Below are 19,513 nucleotides of genomic sequence, written 5' to 3' on the forward strand. Positions count from 1 at the left end.
CTGCTGTAATTGTGAGTGGGGATGATAATAATGAGTGAGCAGTTTCCCCCAAATTGCAACAAGCTGGTCAAGCACAAGAAGGCTTTAATTTAATTTGATATCCGAGAAAATGTTTGTGTTAATAGTTACTGAATTCAGCAGAGAAGCTGCAGAAATTTCTACATACAGCAGAAACCATGGACGTGTTTTTCAGGACTGACCACAAAAAAAATAAATAAATAAATACAGGAGATTGTCAATGATTTTTCGAAATTGAATGTGCTTAGGGTTTAAAAAAATATTTTCACTACATTTTTAATGATTCATATTTATGATTAAGTTTGAAGTTTAATTTGTGGAATTAGTATTGTTATTTTTTGTTGTTTCAGATTGTTATTCCTTTCCATGAACGCCCCCGTGCTGTTGATAGCCACTGCGCAGTCGTTAAACCACCCCGTACAACCTTATGTTTGATATTTGAAACCAAGAAGGCTACATTCACCCTTTAGTTCAATTTCCATTTTTTTCACTTATATGTGACACAGATACTATGTTTTGGAGAAGTGTTGGCAAAAAAGATATGGAATCAAAATTTTTAGGGAGGAATAATGATGGTAACAGTTTTTCACCCAAACCTGTCCCATCGCGACACCAGTCCTGTCTCCAAGTGTCCTTTAGGCTGCTCATTTCTATGTACAGAACACCACCAGTGTGACAAATGCGGTCAAACCAACAGCTCTTAATCTTTCGCTTCCTACTTCTTTTCCTTGCAATCACCTTTGGAATTCGGAGACGTTGTACATTTACAACATAATAGAGTAGGAATCTGCATCTGTCTGACAAAACTGCTTTATTTATTTTGCCCAAATGGGCACATTGAAGATGGACACGATATCAAATGTAGATTAGTAGAAAAATTAATTTGAGCAGACAAAATAATCAGATATGAAACAAAAATCAGGATACAGTCATTTGTAGCTGTGGTGGGGACGTAGATACGCACTTCTTCAGACAATGGTTGTTTTAAATTTAACAACAGCATCCCAAAATGTTAAACGTGAAAAAGCGCTGAATGTTAAAAGGTTCCATTTTGTTTTATTTTTTTTCAGTGAGGGACCCCCGCCTCTGCTACTTAGGCACCCCCAACCCCGGCAAGAATGTTGCGCTATACATTGTACATTAAGGTATAATAACAATAAGTTTAATTAAATTGAAAGGTGGGAGGGTGGCATGATGGTTTCGTTGTTAAGGTCACTACCTTAATCATATTATGTGATATCATCTACTGTTAAATTCTACACCGTACTTCTAAAATTTTTATTTTATACTGTATTGAGGATTTGTTCTGTTCTGTGTATGGTACTGTATTGTATTGACCCCCTTCTTTTTGACACCCACTGCACGCCCAACCTACCTGGAAAGGGGTCTCTCTTTCAACTGCCTTTCCCAAGGTTTCTTCCATTTACTCCCTATAAGGGTTTTTTTGGGAGTTTTTTCTTGTCTTCTTATAGAGTCAAGGCTGGATTGCTGTCAAGAGGCAGAGCCTGTTAAAGCCCATTGCGACACTTCTTGTGTGATTTTGGGCTATACAAAAAATAAATTATATTGTACCTCATGGATCTAGTGTCCCGAGTGTGAATCCCATGCATGATCGCTGTCTGTGTACACTTTGCACGTACTCTCGGTGTCTGTTTGGGTTTACCTCCCACTTCCCGAAGACGTTTTGATTTGGTTATTTGGTAACTCTCAATTGTTTCTATGTGATTGTGAATTACACTTAGTTAAATATCATCCTTTAAAACAACAGATGATGGACTAGATATGCTAGGAAGCTGTGGGGGTCTCAAGAGCTTCTAGAATAAATCTACACATGAATGTACAATAAATGCTATTAAATACTAAGTGTTAGTACAGAACGTAGCGAGATGCGACCCCCTTTATTGGCAGCCAAATTGACTTTTCTGTACGCACGCGCACGCGCCGATAAGCGTGTATCTGGGAGGGAGCGGTCGGTCCGGACTGATGCTACAGCAAGGACCCGGATGCTGATGTTGCGAGGGAGGGAGGGAGAGAGAGAGAGAGAGAGAGAGAGAGAGACTGAGAGGGATGCTGCAGAAAAAGGGAGGCTGAGGAAAATTCAGGATGGCAAGAATACGACTCCGCTAGCTACGTCCCGGAGCAGTAGAAGAACGCTAAGCTGCCTGCCAGTCCTGGAAAATACTAGAATAGGAAGGCACGGGAAGTGGGGCAACGCGCGAGGATGCGCTCGCATTGGCAATGACAGAGTGTTTTTCTCCTGCATCCCTGGGCCCGGGTCTGAGCTTGTTGCAGCTGTAGCTCCACGGAGGCTGTCTAACAGAAAGAGAAACGCCGGTGTTAGTGGAAATACACTCTATTATCAGCTGGGCGTGCAGAGACTCAAGTTATTGGGGTGCGAGGGCAGAAGGCCTCTGCTGCTGATCCTGGCCACGCGATATAGGCACCTTTCCATCGGATACAACGCTCTTCTGTCCCCTCCTTCATCCTCCCCCTCCTCCTCCTCCTCCTCCTCCTGCACTGCCGCTCAAGGATGCGATGTGGCGCGGCTGTCAAGGCAGCGCGCTGCGCTGAGTCCGTCCGCAGGAACCTCCGCGCGGCTGCCTAGCTTGTGCCGGGCACTTGCCGTGTCTCTCGCGGCAGCTCACCACTCAGCCGGAGCCATAGCCTGGCGTATAAGCAGATATGTCTTCCAAGGACTCGCCGGCCGGTGCTCAGTCGGCGCAGTATGTCGGGCCCTATCGACTGGAGAAGACGCTGGGCAAAGGGCAGACAGGTACGTGCCAAGATCCCCAACCCCCACCTCACCACCCCCTTCACTGATGTACTGCTGGGCCAGCCCCTGTAAGCCGGTCAGTTCTCAATCGATGTTCAATTATTTATCTAGCCTTCTGTCGCCGAGTATCTATCTATCTATCTATCTATCTATCTATCTATCTATCTATCTATCTATCTATCTATCTATCTATTTTGTCATTTATTGCTGTTAATCTGTAACCTTGATATATAATCGTCTGCACGACCTTTAAGAATACTTGAATGAAAACCGTAATATTGTAAAATTCATTATATTTATTGTGTGTCCCCACTTCTTGGGGATTCAATGTTTATAGGGTAGATGCCCACTGTGTTGCAAATGGGGTCCTATCTGTTAGCACTTTTGCGGTGACTAAATTGAGTCTGTAGGCTTAACTCATACCTGGTGGCTTTAGATACTGCAAGATTTATAAATTACTTTTTTATTTAAATCAGATCACTTTTGTCTGGTCATTCTTTATTTTGTGCAAGTAATTTGTGCAATCACAATTATTGTGGTAAATTCCAATAATTATGCTTTGCTTTCACAAACTAATGGCACAAAATAGTATTTCCATAAGGAAAATTATTACTATTTTTAGACAATATGTTTAAATGGCTGATCAACAGTTATTAAGTGTATCTGTATCCCACCTAGAACAATATCCCTCCATTAATTACAGGTAGCAGTTGTTATCATTTTTGTATTCACTTTAATCTAGTAATAATGTGAATTAGCCAGAATACACTGGCTGAGGTAACTAAACTTGCTCTTTCACAGTTTTCCTTTCTTCCCATCTTGGTAGCAAGCTGAACTGTTACTTGGAGGTTAGCAAAGGTATACGCAATCTTAAAATATCTGACATCCCATTTTGTCATTGAACATTTTGGTTATAAACTGGAGCCTATTCTAGCAGCATTAGACTAAGACATGAACTAACTCTAGAATGGGTGCCAGTCCATCTCTGGGCACATTCACTCATACAGGACCAATTTAGTACTGACTATTATCCTGATATGCATGGGTTTAATATGAGGGATGAAATCACAGTCCCCACAGGAAATCCTCATAGATAAATAGAGGGTGAGTAACTTCCAGACCATGCCAAGAACAATAGTGTTTTGAATCAGTGGTACTAAACATGGTGCTAATCATACATCTTAAAAGAGATAGAAGGCATATATTTCTACATATTTTCCTAGCTTGTGTATCCCATTGAAGGTTTTGATACTGTCTTGTGCCTGAGTTTCCAACATCCTTACATCTCTGTTCCTAGATAATGCAAATTTTAGATTTCACAGTAATTTTAAGTAGTTATATCAAATTCATATCTGAATTCTAATTTTTCTTGACTATGTATTAGAGTTTTAATATTCTTAATTGAGTCAGAATGTTACAGCACCACTGTGCCATATAAGGGTTTCTATATTACTTTCTCATATTTACAGATTACTTTGTGTAGGGTTTTATTCTAATCTTTGGTTGAAAAGATTTTATTGTTATTTATAAACCCTACAGCCAATTGAAATGACAAAGAGTGGCCTTTTCAAATGTGTCCTGCCCTGCACAGTACAGTTGTGATTGCTCCTCCCTCCATTTCAGTTGGAGAAGTTGGTCAGCATGTGGCTTTCTTATCTATCTGTGCTTTAAGAATTCAGTAAATCAGTTTGTTAGGGGCAATTTAGATTTAATGTGGAAGGAATTTCAGATGCTGTACACACAAAAAGTTAAGTATCAGAGCACCAATTTTTTAAAGGGTTACATTAGTGAATTAAAATTACTGTTAATCCCATGGCTACAGGAAAACTAGCAGTCTTAACATGATCAAAGCTGGTTCATGGTTGATATGGCCAGTACAACATTAGATATTTAGGAACAGAACAGAGGGGTGAAGAGTTTAAGCAGTCCCAAGGTGTTTTTTAAAAACACATGTTTTCAAGAGGCAGTGTCATTCTTTATTTCTGAGCTGTGCTCTGTAGTACCATAAACATACAGTACCTCCAGTGTTTATACTACAGATACTACAGAAGGTAGTATACATACTGTAAGTACTTAATATTTGCAAGATCAGTTTTTCCCTGGACAGCCATGAAAACAATTTAAGCTGTAATTGAAAATGAAAACCATTTATGAGATAAAAATGGTTAACACCTAGGTTCCAGATCTTACTTCTACCCCTTTCCTACAATGTGCTTTACTGAGAAAATAAGATTACCATATAACATTGAAACACATTGAAAATCAAGTACTATAATAGCGACCAGGTAAATAACAATAGTAAACTGGTTGTGGGAGCTTTCCACTCCAGTCCTCCTCATTTTGCATTCTCCAAAAACATGCACAATGAGAACTTACAAATACATTAAGTGTTCCCACACTGGTGCCTTTTAAAACACTCGCATGGGATGATGAGTGAAGGTATGGTCAAGCAACAAGCAAATAAAGAAGAGAAAAAGGATACTTTAGTAAGGATGATTTATTAAAACTGCATCTAAAGCCAAGGCGTTTGTGCTCTTATAGTTTTCTTTCTCTCCCCTGCTATTCGGGTGGAGAAATAGTTCCTGACTTTCCCAACTGTAAGAATCATGCTCTTTTAGTACTTTAATTTTTTATGTTTTAGTAGTCGGGATGAATGATCCTATAGTCCTGTAGAATCCCTTAGCAGGTGGGATATCAAGAGTTTTGGATGATGGATTCATTTCTGTCTTTTTCCCAAATTATGCTTGTGGTTGAAATACAGAATTGTGTCTTAGCATTCTCTTCAAATGCCACTTTAAAACAACATCAATGAGAAATAAATTACCTTATTAAAGAAAAAAACTTTGCTGTTGCTGGGACGCATGCACAACAATTTAAGAAAAGTGTATTAAGCATGCTGTTTCATTTCAGAAGTTTGTGTTAATATTTTGCACTTTGGTGAAAGGATTTTCTTGCTTACAATTCCCAGCTTTTGTTTATTTGATTTTTTTAGATTGTATGCTTTAGGCTTCATTTTATATAGGCAAATCTTGCATTTTGGAGGTATGTATTGTTTCTTCCTGGGGATTAGTGTTGAACTGGTAAATATTTGTGTCCATAAAACATAGAAGAATTAGTGGAGCCTCCCTGTCATATAAGCAAACATTCCAGCTGCACCGTGTGGTGAAAGTCTCCTTGAAAGTCTCAGTAGAGTATGAAAAATATGCTGAAGATTAAATTTGCCAATTTTGAAATTCTGTAAATTCATATTAAGTTTTGAATTCCTGTAAACATCTACACATTTCTGATTTTTCATACTTAACAAATGCCAAATTTCTTGCATTTTGACATCCCTAGTGCCCAATTCACAAGTACATTTTAAACAATTAAAAGAAAAAAGATCTTAAGAAACTGGGTTTATGTAGCATCACAGGACATTTCTATTTTTTATATAAAGAATAGTGTGCAGCTGGAAGATTATATTAAAAATATGAAGGATGCATACACATAAAGAAGTCTGTAAAGGTCCTAATATATTATATATATATGGTATGTATTTATGGTATAATGGTATGTTTCTTATTGAAATGTTTGTGCATCTCAGTTGGGCTGTTATGGCAAACGAGGTCAGACCTGCACATTATGAAACTCACAACCTTTTTTTTCTGCGTAGAGTGTAAAGTTCTCACAAAGTCTGGAAGTCTTAGGCCGCACTGTCTTTCCTGGCTGTTGCTTACCGTTTGCCTTTTTTTTAAATGCACCCACAACTGAATGTAGTAGTGATGCAATTGTGCAGTACAACGTACTCAGCCTAATGACGTAATTAACTAATTGATGAAAGTGATCCTTGCTAGCGTTTTTAATACTCGATTATTATCAGTAATGATGAATAGTTGTTACAGCACTACTGCGAATGGATGACTGAAGAAGATGCAGTTTCTTGGACTGGAAAAAACAGTAATCACATTTGCTGTGTAAAGAGAGGTGTGACATGGAAAACAGAAAGTTCAGTAAAACTCAATGAAGATGTGAAGCTCAGTGGTTAGCAAGTGTTGTAAAGCTTGAGTCCTGGTGTCAGGCACTGTAGCTATGAGTGCTGGTGTTACTTCACCAGCAGCAAAACAGGAGGGAGTAGGGGTGAAGTGGTGTCCTCGGGTCCAAGACAAAGGAAGCAAATGGTTTAAGTATAAACTTAACGGGTCAGTCTATCAATCAATCAACATTTATTTATATAGCACATATTCATACAAAAAAAATGTAGCTCAAAGTGCTTTACAAAATGAATAGAAAAATAGAAGACACAATAAAAAATAAACATAAGTCAACATTAATTAACATAGAATAAGAGTAAGGTCCGATGGCCAGGGTGGACAGAAAAAACAAAAAAAAACTCCAAAAGCTGGAGATAAAAAAAAAAACTGTAGGGGTTCCAGACCAAGAGACCGCCCAGTCCCCTCTGGGCATTCTACTCCAGTGTAACATACATTTGCATCTACAGACTTTGAAAGGGGACCCCACCCTTTGAAATCATTTACATTTACATTGAAAGGAGATGCTCCCTTCTCCCCTAGTGTGCACCAAAGTTCTTAACATGCATATTCACATCTGCTGACTTTAAACGGTCATTCCTGATTGTTTAAGAAGCCTCTAAAACATAGTTCTGACAGTTATTTACTTCCACTTCAAGCTCCAGAGAAAACAACCCCAAGATTAAAAACATTCAGTTCATTATATGTGCCACCTAAATGTGCAGTATGTAAACGTCATTGCTGTTTGTAATAGGTTAAAGTAAAACACCATGTGTTAAAAATGTATTGTCTGCCTATGGCTACATCAAACAAATTCAAGCTTGAAAATACAACTGATGAAATGCAAAAAAATAATTACTTGAGTGAATGACGTAAACATCTAATAATGATAATAATACATACTCAACTTTCAGTTTAGTCATACAGATTACCTGTTCCAATTCAAAAGAATACACTTTCTTGTAAAATTATCTTTTGTAGTGGTCATCATCAAAAGCCTAGTCACTAGCAAAAGCAGGTAATCGATCTAACGCTGGAATGTTTTACTCATGTGCAATTGTATACAGTAATCCCTCGCTATATCGCGCTTCGACTTTCGCGGCTTCACTCTATCGCGAATTTTATATGAAAGCATAATTAAATATATAATGCGGATTTTTCGCTGCTTCGCGGGTTCTGCGGACAATGTGTCTTTTTACTTCCTGTACATGCTTCCTCAGTTGGTTTGCCCAGTTGATTTCATACAAGGAACGCTATTGGCGGATGACTGAGAAGCTAACCAATCAGAGCATGCAGTTAAGTTCTCCTGACTGAGAAGCTAACCAATCAGAGCACGCAGTTAAGTTCCTGCGTGCTGAATGCAGTGTTAACCAGGAAGTCTCGTCTCGCTCATTCAGCACCAACGTGTTTCGCTGTGTAAAGAGTTGTGCTATTTTGTGTTTATCTTTGTGCATAGTCAAGCCCTTCATTATGGCTCCAAAATAATCTGCTACTGCTTCAGGGGCCGTGCCCAAGCGCAAACGGAAGATGTTAACGATTGCCGAAAAGGTAAACGTTTTGGATTTGTTGAAGGCTACGATTCTTTTTATTTAAAAAGTAGGAAAGGAATATAAGATCTACGGCCGCAGTGTCCTTTTAACCAGGGTGCAAAACGAGTTGTAAGTGGATGTAATAAGGCAGTAATCTGGATGGAATCTGCTTTAGGGATTTGGATTGAAGACTGCCAGAAGAAGAACAACGGCAGTGCTACATAATCGTCTGAAGTGGCTCCTTTAAGGGCTGTAACGCTCTCCTTTGTTGTGCAGTAAAATTAAACTCATTGTTATCGGACAAGTCATCGTGTCATTGTTGGTGAGTAACCGTAATTAATTTTCTACTTACAGTACTTAGTACATGTACGTACGTTTAGTGTCATTGTACACACATTTACTGTATGCTATTTTTCTTGCATTGTACGTATTTATTGCTGGTGGCCTGTCTATCGTAATGGCTGTAACATATGTGATATCGGAGACACACAATATCTTTAAAATATTATTTAGGTTTTACTGTATATAAACAGTGTGTTTATATACATAATTTCAATGAATCTTACCTAATATCTAAGAGAATACAAAGGGATTATGTTGTATAACTCTGTGGGGAATATTTATAAACAGTGTGGGAGAGTTTATAAGGGCTTAAAATATATAAAAATAACCATACAAACATATGGTTTCTACTTTGCGGATTTTCACCTATTGTGGGGGGGACTGGAACGCAACCCCCGCGATCGAGGAGGGTTTACTGTAAAGCATGGTCAAGAGTAAGCAGCTCCAGTGACCTAATAATAATGAGGTCCCATGTCCAAAGTCAACCACTACAACACACTGCCTGACAATAATATTAATTTTTGGTAAAAAATCTGCAAATACTGTATATAGAAAAGTACTTACATATTACTTCTGATACATCTGATTAACTGTATGCTCTATAGCTGAGGTGTATTATCTTATTAAAGTTCCTGGATGAAGCAAGGTAATACAGCTAGTAATTTAATTATGTATTGTTTAAACAGCAAATTAAGTGTCTCCATGCTAGTGACATATAGGCTTGTGGAGGTCCCCCGGACCACGAGAGGGCAGCCACCCTGGTTTGTGTTTGGTCACGGGAACTGAGCATGGAAGCTCAACCCAGAAGACTGTGAATCACTGGATGTCAGTATTACCAGGGACACCCGGAAGTGCCGCAGGAAGTTCATCAGGAAGCACCTGGAGCACATCCGGGTGGGAATAAAAGGGGCCGGGTGAAAAAGAACGAAGCTCGGAGGAGAGGAGTGGAGGCAGTGAAGGAAGGGAAGGAACGTAAGGAACATTGGAAGCCCCGGACTTTGAGGGTGCTTTGTGCAGGGGCACTGGGTTGTGTGCGGGACTGTTGTAAAGATTAAATAATGCAGCAATTACCCAAAAACACTGAATGTTTATATTTTAAGACAGATAGTTTCAAAAATTCACCAGTTGACAACGGCATAACATTTCACCAAAATTGGCATATTGGGAATGGACAGACAGAAATGACAATGGCAATAGATACTTTATGTATTGTATATTAGCTCCTAATAAAATAATTTGTATGCATTCCTTTTTAGTTGTAAAATAGGCAGTGCCACCCACAAATAAAATGCCAACCACTGCAGAAAAACTGAGAACAAGATACTGACTGTGCAGACTCCACTTGGTCCTATTTTCATTTTGAATAAAAAGATTGGTCTTGATTAAACATAACTCCATTATTACCAACTCAGACGTTGACTGTTTTAGCATTTTTGACAGAAAACACTGGTACTGTAGGTTAGGAGGAAAAAAGTACATAATGCTACATTTTACCACAGGCTCTTCATTGCGCTGATTGATATTGCAATATTGGAATGATGAAGTTTTTAAGTGAATGTTAAAATTCTGCTATTCTATGTTAAAAGTTTAAGTTACATTTTGATTAAAGTTAATTAGATCTGAGATTAATCTAGGCTACCTTTCTACTTTCAAATCAGCCTCATGAGTAGTGTTAGCTGAGCATTTGGCCATTATGGAAATTCTGAAACACTAATTTATAAATGTAATTTTGGAATGAACAAAGTATATAGACCAACTTATTTTATTGTCATTATGGTAAAGTTGTTTGATTTGAAATCTTCTTGCTTTTTATTTGCCACAACTATAAAATAATTTAATTCACAGGATGAAAGTGAAAACTCCATCTCATATATATATATTTATTAGCCAGCAATCCATCTCATTTCTGATAGTGATGCACTAAAATGAAAATTCTTGGCTGAAGCCTCATTTCAGAAAACACTGGGCTGAATACCAAATGCCGATTACCTTTTTTAGTTTATTTTTGTTCTTATCTTTGTGGCTTTGCATTAGGCCTAAATTAAATCAATTTCACTTCTGGTTCAAGCTTTTCAAACAGGACATGTTACAAAAATTAATAAAAGCATAAGTAAAAACAGTAACAAAATACAGTTTTGTAACTAATAAATGAATTATATTTAAGTCCATCAACCAGTGTACACTTTTCCTTTATACTGACAAATAGCCTATGATTGTAGGTGAAGAAGTAACTAGCACTTTGGCTAAATTACCTTAGATAAAATAACTGTGCTCTAACGGCTTCCAGTGATTTATAACTTGTAATCTCACACATGATGCATCTACTGAATCTAACAGATTCACATTGTTTATTAAGCTAAACTTGTTTAAATAGTGTTACTTTGTGTATTTGTTCATTTTTGTCTCAGTATGATTCCTTCTCCTTTCCTTTCTTCATTTACTTTTCAGTAGTTTGCACCTTCTTTTGGTATTTGTGGTTGTAAATACATAAATACAACAACAACAACAACAACATTTATTTATATAGCACATTTTCATACAAAAAGTAGCTCAAAGTGCTTTACATACTGAAGAAAAGAAAAATAAAAGACAAAATAAGAAATTAAAATAAGACAACATTAATTAACATAGAAAAAGAGTAAGGTCCAATGGCCAGGGTGGACAGAAAAAACAAAAAAAACTCCAGACGGCTGGAGAAAAAATAAAATCTGTAGGGATTCCAGGCCATGAACCGCCAGTCCCTCTGGGCATTCTACCTAACATAAATGAAACAGTCCTCTTTGTAGTTAGGGTTCTCACGGAGTCACTTGATGTTGATGGTCATACAGACTTCTGGCTTTTAATCTATCCATCATTGTTGGAACATCACGATGCTTTGAGTAGATAAAGGATACCAGAAAAGGAAACAGAAGAGAGAGTAGGGGTTAGTACATATTTTAGAGCCACCATGAATAGTTATTATAACGAGTTGGACATATAGAGTATCAGGATTTTGATTAAGTGAAGTTATAAAAGGCCATGTTAAAGTAATGTGTTTTCAGCAGTGTTTTAAAGTGCTCTACTGTATCAGCCTGGCGAATTCCTATTGGCAGGCTATTCCAGATTTTAGGTGCATAACAGCAGAAGGCCGCCTCACCACTTCTTTTAAGTTTTGTTCTTGGAATTCTAAGGAGACACTCATTTGAGGATCTGAGGTTACGATTTGGAATATAAGGTGTCAGACATTCCGATATATAAGATGGGGCGAGATTATTTAAGGCTTTATAAACCATAAGCAGAATTTTAAAGTCAATCCTGAATGACACAGGTAACCAGTGTAGTGACATCAAAACTGGAGAAATGTGTTCGATTTTCTTTTCCTAGTTAGGATTCTAGCAGCTGCATTCTGCACTAGTTGCAAACGATTTATGTCTTTTTTGGGTAGTCCTGAGAGGAGTGCGTTACAGTAATCTAGTCGACTGAAAACAAAACGCGTGAACTAATTTCTCAGCATCTTTCAGTGATATAAGAGGTCTAACTTTAGCTATGTTTCTTAAGTGAAAAAATGCTGTCCTAGTGATCTGATTAATATGCGATTTAAAATTCAGATTACAGTCAACAATTACCCCTAAGCTTTTTACCTCCGTCTTGACTTTTAATCCTAATGTATCCAGTTTATTTCTAATAGCCTCATTGTATCCATTATTGCCAATCACTAAGATTTCAGTTTTCTTTATTTAACTTGAGAAAGTTACTATTCATCCATTCTGAGATACAAGTCAGACATTGTGTTAGTGAATCAAGAGATCGGGTCATCAGGTGCTATTGATAAGTACAGCTGTGTGTCATCAGCATAGCTTTGGTAGCTCACGTTGTGCCCTGAGATAATCTGACCTAAAGGAAGCATGTAGATTGAGAATAACAGTGGACCCTTGTGGAACATCATATTGGATATCATGTGTCTTTGAGTTGTAATTACCACAACTAACAAGAATTTTCTCCCTGTCAGGTAGGATTCAAACCAATTTAAGACACTGCCAGAGAGGCCCACCCATTGACTAAGGCGATTTCTAAGAATATTGTGATCAATGGTGTCAAATGCAGCACTCAGATCTAAGAGGATGAGAACAGATAAATGGCCTCTGTCTGCATTCACCCGCAAATCATTTACTACTTTAACGAGTGCAGTTTCTGTGCTGTGATTTGTTCTAAAACCGACTGAAATTTATCAAGAATAGCATGTTTATTGAGGTGGTCATTTAACTGCATAATGACTGCCTTCTCCAGAACTTTACTTAAGAAAGGCAGGTTAGAGATGGGTCTAAAATTTTCAAGAGCGAGGGTCAAGATTATGTTTCTTAAGTAGGGGTTTAACTACAGCAGTCTTAAGACAGTCTGGGAAGACCCCTATCTAATGACGAATTTACTATGTCAAGAACATTATCAATTAGCATGCCTGATACTTCTTTGAAAAATTTGTTGGTATTGGGTCAAGGACAGGTGGAGGGTTTTAATTGAGATATTATTTTTGTAAATCAGGTAAATCTATCCTAGTGAAAGAGTTTAATTTGTTTATAACAGGATGCTGGGGTTTAGGAGGATCCTTAGTGTTGGGGAGATATACTATGTTATTTCTAATATCATTAATTTTTTGATTGAAAAATACAGCAAGCCTCACAGGTTTTACTGGAAGTACTTAGGAGGCATTCCTTTGAGTTACCTGGGTTTAGTAGGCGATCAATTGAGAAAATAAGACTCTGGGATTACTAGCATTGTTATTTATAATCTTAGAGAAATAGCAGCCTCTCAAGACGGACAGTGTTATTGTATTCTGTTATTTTAACTTTTAATATTTCATAGTGGATAGTTAGTTTAGTCTTCCTCCATTTACGCTCAGCTCTACGGCATGTTCTCTTTAAATCAGACACTCTTTGGGTCTTCCATGGTATAACAATGCTAGAAGATTTTTAACTGTCTTTTCAGGTGCAACTATGTCAACAGCAGCTCTCACTTTAGTATTAAATCTTTCCACCTTACTATTTACATTATCCTCGCTATTATAGTTGGCACTATAAACGGACTGATTGCTTAGAATGTTTGTAAGTTTTAAAGCTGCTCTGAGTCAAAGAAGCGTTTTTTAACAATATGCTTCTCATGAGTGTTTTTATCATTATTTCTACTTTGTATATTAAAAAGTAGAAGAAAATGGTCTGATAGACCAATATCAATGATCTGCTTTATATTAACTTTCAGTCCTTTAGTAATCACTAAGTCTAATGTATGACCTGCTTTATGTGTAGGCTGATTAGCAAGCTGTCTCAAATCAAAAGAGTCCAGGAGGTTCATAAATTCTTTTACTTTTAGGTCACACTGATTATTTATATGAAAATTAAAGTCGCCAACTATTAGGAGTGTGTCATAGTTCATAATTAAAATTGACATTAAGTCAGAGAATTCCTCAAAAAAAGACGCGTTGAATTTTGGAGGTCTATACACGGATAATACTAGAACTTGAGAATCTCCCTGGATAACAACGGCGAGATACTCAAAGGACCAGAACTGACATCTTTACATTTTAACCGGATCGAGTAAATGTTTGCCAAGCCCCCGCCTCTTTTTCCTGGCGATCTGCACGAGTAAAACTGTAATCCGGAGGCGCAGATTCGATTAAAACAGCTGCGCCATCTGAGCTAAGCCACGTTTCACTTAGTGCAATAAAATCTATTTTTTTTATCACTAAGCAATCCTTTGAAGATGGCATCCTTGGCCCAGTGTAAGATATTGCTTGTTCCCTAAGAAGGGGATTTTTTTAAAGCTTTATCCATCACTAGTATAGGAGAACAATGGAAAATGCATCACATATTTGACCAAAAAATTAAGCATCTTTAATTTGACCAAATACCCAATACAGTATACCATTTTTTGCTGTTCTTGGTGGAATATTTTCACAGCTGAAAATTGGTGCATCTATAAATTTCAGGTATGTCAGCTATATTAAATGTAAGCAAAGTAACACTAATGACAGCTGACTTAATGGTCATGCTTTCCAGCCAAACCTAAATCATATTTTGTTATTTGTAATCTTGCACTTTAATTGGGTAGAGTTTTTAGTAGTAGTACTCATTATTAAATGAAAGCATTTGGGCTTTTTGCCTTGTTGATTTATTTTTCCCCCCTTCCTGTAATATAAAGCAGGATGTGTTGAAAAGTCCAATAAAGATTTTATCGTAAGATAGAAACAATTTATGAAAAAAATGCAAGGACATACTTTTAAGTTGAATAGAATATCCCTGGGAGGTGCTTGTAATTTTAAAGCCATATACTGTATAAATCTTTTGGATTGCAGAAAATGGGTCCTCTGTTTTCTTTCTTTTACTTGTGTAGAGAGTGAGTTTTTGAAGAAGATATATTTGTTATGCATTTTAAAGTTTGTAAGAGCAATTAATACATGTTTAGAAATTATTAACACAGGCTATTATTATTTGTATTCTCTTGAACCTAAATTACAAGATGTTTTTGCATGGCTAGACCTGTCTCATTGATGACAGTATTTTGTTTTCACACTGATTAAGCTACCTGATAATGTTTTCACTCAATTTGTAATTGTACATCTCTCTTAAACCACACTCTGCAATTCTGATATAAGAAGTTAAGCATGTTGGTAACCGGTGAAGGAGCTATTACTGGGCAATAGATGATGGGGGATGGGGGTTCTTTAGTTCAGAAGTTTTCTCTTGTTTGTGTATGCTTCCCTCTTATGCATGAGAGCAATTTCCAGAAATGACTTAATTACTTAACAAAACTTTTGTAAAAATATATGTTGTTAGGACATTGTGAGCATATTATGACTAGATACCTGACATTTGAGTTATGTGACATGACTAATTTGAGTTTTTTTCTTTGCATATTTCTTTAAATTCTTGCTAGTCAAACTGTAATTAATTTGAAATACGACTCGCTAAAATATAAATAACAATATCTCTGATTGAAAGCTCCATGAAAATCCATAGATAAATTCCCTTTATTTTGTCATTTAAAATGCATCTTCATATATCTCTGATTTTAATTTTGACTAGTTGTAACTGTAAATATAGAGGATTGCCACATGCCATTAAATGTTAAAATGGCTTGCCTTAAAAGAGTTAGTTGCTGACATGTAACTTCCTAGAGTCTTCCCAAAGTCAATGAGAGTGCTAGAGACATAAGCTCAACACAAATATTCTGAATTTCATTTACTTAAGTTATCTACAAGCAGCAAATCATTCAATGGAACATCTGTATTTTTTATAAAAAGTATGCATGACTAATTATGATTCAGGGTTGCAGTTAGCATTTTCCAATTGAAACGTGACATGCTAAGGATCAAGCTCATAGTCTACTGCCTAGCACTCAGTAGAAAGGAATCACATTTTAAAATGTACTTCATTTAGCTCATTTCTCAGCTTCTCTAATCAAACTTCATATAGGTGTCATTAGTTAAATGTCAGGGCATCCTTTATTCAAACCTATCCCTAATATGAAACACACTGCAGCCATCACTGCAAGTAATCTTCATCTTGACTCAGACTCAGTGCTTTGTTAAACAGTTTTATGAATATAATATAGAAACAGTAAAGTGCATAGCCATGCAGCATTTACAAGCATAATCACACATACTGTATCTAGTTAAATTAACATTAATAAAAATGTTAAGGTCATTATTGATCATTCCACTGTCACAGCTTTAAAAACAAATATGTGCAGTAGTATATAAAATATCAGCTTAACTTCAGAGAGGCCTGGTTGAACCTTTGTCATACCAAGAACACACCAGTATATCTGAATAATACTCAAGAAGGCAGTACAAGCACACTGTACAAGTGGCAGTCCTGTTTTATTTGTGATTTTGTCATGCAGTGCTCTGTTTTAACCCTTGGTTGGGAGTTATTGGTAGTGGCATGGCCCATTCTTACATCCATGGCAGGTGCTACACTAATGCTTCAAAGACTCTGTAACATTGTTATTACCCAGTATATTTTCTGAAACACTACAATGATGCTTTGTAAGGCGGTTAAATCTTTACTTTTGTTCCTTTAATCTCGGAGTTGCATATAAACATACACAATCTATTGGTTCCAACCTACCTGCTTTAAATATTATTAAGTGTAATATGATTTTACCATTGATTAAGAAGTAAACTCTATGAGTATATGTACAGTATACTTTACAAACCACTGAGTGTGTGTTATGTGTGTACATGGATATGCCTACTGTATGTATATGCGCATGTATGTTCATTTATGTATTTATGTGTGTACGGTTTTGTGTATATATAAAAGACCACACAGAAGACCAAAATACACACAGTCATGAAAATTGGTACCTCTGAGGTAAAAGCTTTGCATGTACCAGAAAAGGAGGGAGAGAACAGTATTCTGGAAAGAACCCCAATCTATTACCCTAGGACACTATAAAACAGGTAGATCACATACTTTATAATGTTTTTGACTCTGACAAGGCTAGTACGAGTCAAGCCCTGTTTCTGTAGTCCACTAAGCAGTAGTATTTGGTTCTTAGTTGTGACAGATGAAGCAGGTATTGCCCCTTTAAGAAATCAGACAACATCAGATATAGATTAAAATCTAGTTTGGCGTGAGATGTAGTGAGACCAGAGGTGTAGCTGGGTGTAGTTCATTAAATTTGTTAGTAAAATTTTCATCTTGCCGTTACATCTAATATGAATCTTGTCCCTACCACAGTCTCACTGTATCACTCTGAGTAAACCTCTTAACCTTCTTATAATATCATTATAAAGACCTAAAAACAGGTGATTTATACAATTATGATTTGTAATTGGTTTAGGATAAAAACTTAGTTACACTAGTAGATTTAAAATACATGTAAAACCAAAACTAAAAGTTCAGCCCGAAATTCTAGAACACTATGTGACTCTGTGCATTTCACTTGATCTGACTGTGTTTCACACAGTCAGCTTCACACAGTATTTTTTATCAGACTTCCATCTATCCATCCAGGGACACAGGAGAGCTGGAATCTGTGCCAGCAAGCATTGAGCACAAGGCAGAAACAATCATTGAATAGGGTGCCAGTTTTAAATGCAAATTACTTTGTGATAATATTTAGCATAAAATTGCATTTTTAAAATAAAAAAATAGTTTCAAATTAACAATTGATAATTACATTTGATAGAATAAGTCTAGAAGTAATGATTTAGGAGGTGGATGGTTGTTTAAAAGAAGAAGTCACTACAGACAAATATATGTGATGCAAACATGTTCTGGGGTTCAGAAAAAGCCCTAGCCATAGCATATAGTCAGATATAACTACTGAGTTTGTCACTGATTGGTTATATATGATCTAGAGCCGTTTTCTTTACTGCATTATAGAATAGGGCTAGATGTGGATTCAATTCAGATATTTTGTTGTTAGAGCAACACTTGTGAGGCAATCAATATGTGGATCTGACAGTCTGTTTTTGTGTTTTCTTTTCACAACATTGAGTGTTGAAAACATGACTTCACAAGTATAGGTACTCATAAAGATTGACAGCGCCTTCTTCACACAGTGGGGAATTCTTTATGATGGACCATGTCCCAAAAATGAAGGACAACTTCAAAACTGCAAGATGTTTTTACCTAGAGTTCAATTTTAGTCTCAGATTTGGCTGTCACAATAGAAATTTGTGATCATGGACAATAGGGAGGACCTTCAAAAAGTTGAAAAACTCCTTGAATTAATTAAAATGTAAATTTGCCTCAAGTCTTTTCCAAGATCAATACAAATGAATCACAGCTGAAATGTTTTAGCAACTCTGGCATGTTAGTTGTGAGTGCTTTGAGTGTTACTGATATCTGTGGTCTCATCTAACACCATGAATAAAAACCTCAATTAGCTGATGTCAGTCGTTGAGTCTAAGTATTTCAATCCTTCTCATCATAGTGGTATTGGACAGTGCCAGTTCCTTGGTTCTTCTCAGGATTGCATCTTTTTTTACTGAAATCAGTGTATAATATTTCAGCAGACCTCAAAAAACACTCTTTAACTACCAGAGCATCTGTAAATGCTTTCTTTTGTCTGACTAATATCCAGGAAATTTCAAATGATGCACCGGTCTCTGTTTTGCTTTCTGCTTAAGATCTTTGCATGAGATTTTGCTGTTCTTTCAGTGAGGTAGAGAGAAACACAAGGTGCTTTTTGCATAGATTGCTACTAGGTAGACATTTTTCATTGAAATCAGAATTGTAAAATGCCATTCAAGATTACTGTGTTTCAGAATTGCTATTGATTATGTACATATCAGACAAGTTGGCTTTATGGTGCATCCACTCAAAAAAAACTAGCAGTCCATATTTCCTGAAATTATCTATTTTTGCTTTCTACCAAGTGATATTTTTTCATTTTTATGCCATCCTTTTTGGTGCTTGTGGCAGAAACATCACTTATTCCCGGCTCATCTTCATTTGTGCCTCTTCTTTACATGAGAAATCAATTAATTGCTAGATTGTTGTTTTAATGTTCTGGAGGTGCGAGCATGCTAAACTGTGTGTGAACCTTACTGCTGCTATGTCGTTATTGGTTGCTTGTAAACGTGGTGGTTACATTTTATTGGTGAAGCTGTACTGCATCTAGTTTTAAAGCAAGTAAAGTTTATGAAAATTGCTTTAATTTGTATTAGTCTAAAAGTAGGATTGTGGATCACACCTTTATCTGGTTGCACAATGAAAAACACTGATCTAGAGTGTAAATGTTTTTTGAATTTTTCTTGCTGGAATCAGAAGAAGCTGAGATGCCCACTTCTAAGCAAAGTATAAGGTCTTACTCATTTTCTTTAAATTCTAAAAGTGTTGTTTCTATTAAAAGTTTAT

At 36.7% G+C, this 19,513-nt stretch overlaps 1 protein-coding gene across 7 annotated transcripts in view; it reads left to right on the plus strand.

Annotated features, from left to right (window-relative positions):
• The first annotated feature begins 2,062 nt into the window (after nucleotides 1-2,062).
• The window catches only part of LOC120542402 (serine/threonine-protein kinase BRSK2-like), a 225,937-nt gene continuing 208,486 nt past the window's right edge, over nucleotides 2,063-19,513 (plus strand). For 6 of the 7 annotated variants that reach the window (XM_039774850.1, XM_039774852.1, XM_039774851.1 and 3 more), the window contains exon 1: nucleotides 2,063-2,791. In XM_039774850.1, coding sequence (XP_039630784.1) covers nucleotides 2,701-2,791 — 91 coding nt within the window. In that variant the 5' untranslated portion in view covers nucleotides 2,063-2,700. Of the gene's footprint in view, nucleotides 2,868-19,513 lie in introns of all 7 variants that reach the window. The other variant, XM_039774854.1, reaches the window with a different exon arrangement.

The sequence above is a fragment of the Polypterus senegalus genome, chromosome 13 (assembly GCF_016835505.1).
Source record: "Polypterus senegalus isolate Bchr_013 chromosome 13, ASM1683550v1, whole genome shotgun sequence".
Taxonomy (NCBI): Eukaryota; Metazoa; Chordata; class Cladistia; order Polypteriformes; family Polypteridae; genus Polypterus; species Polypterus senegalus.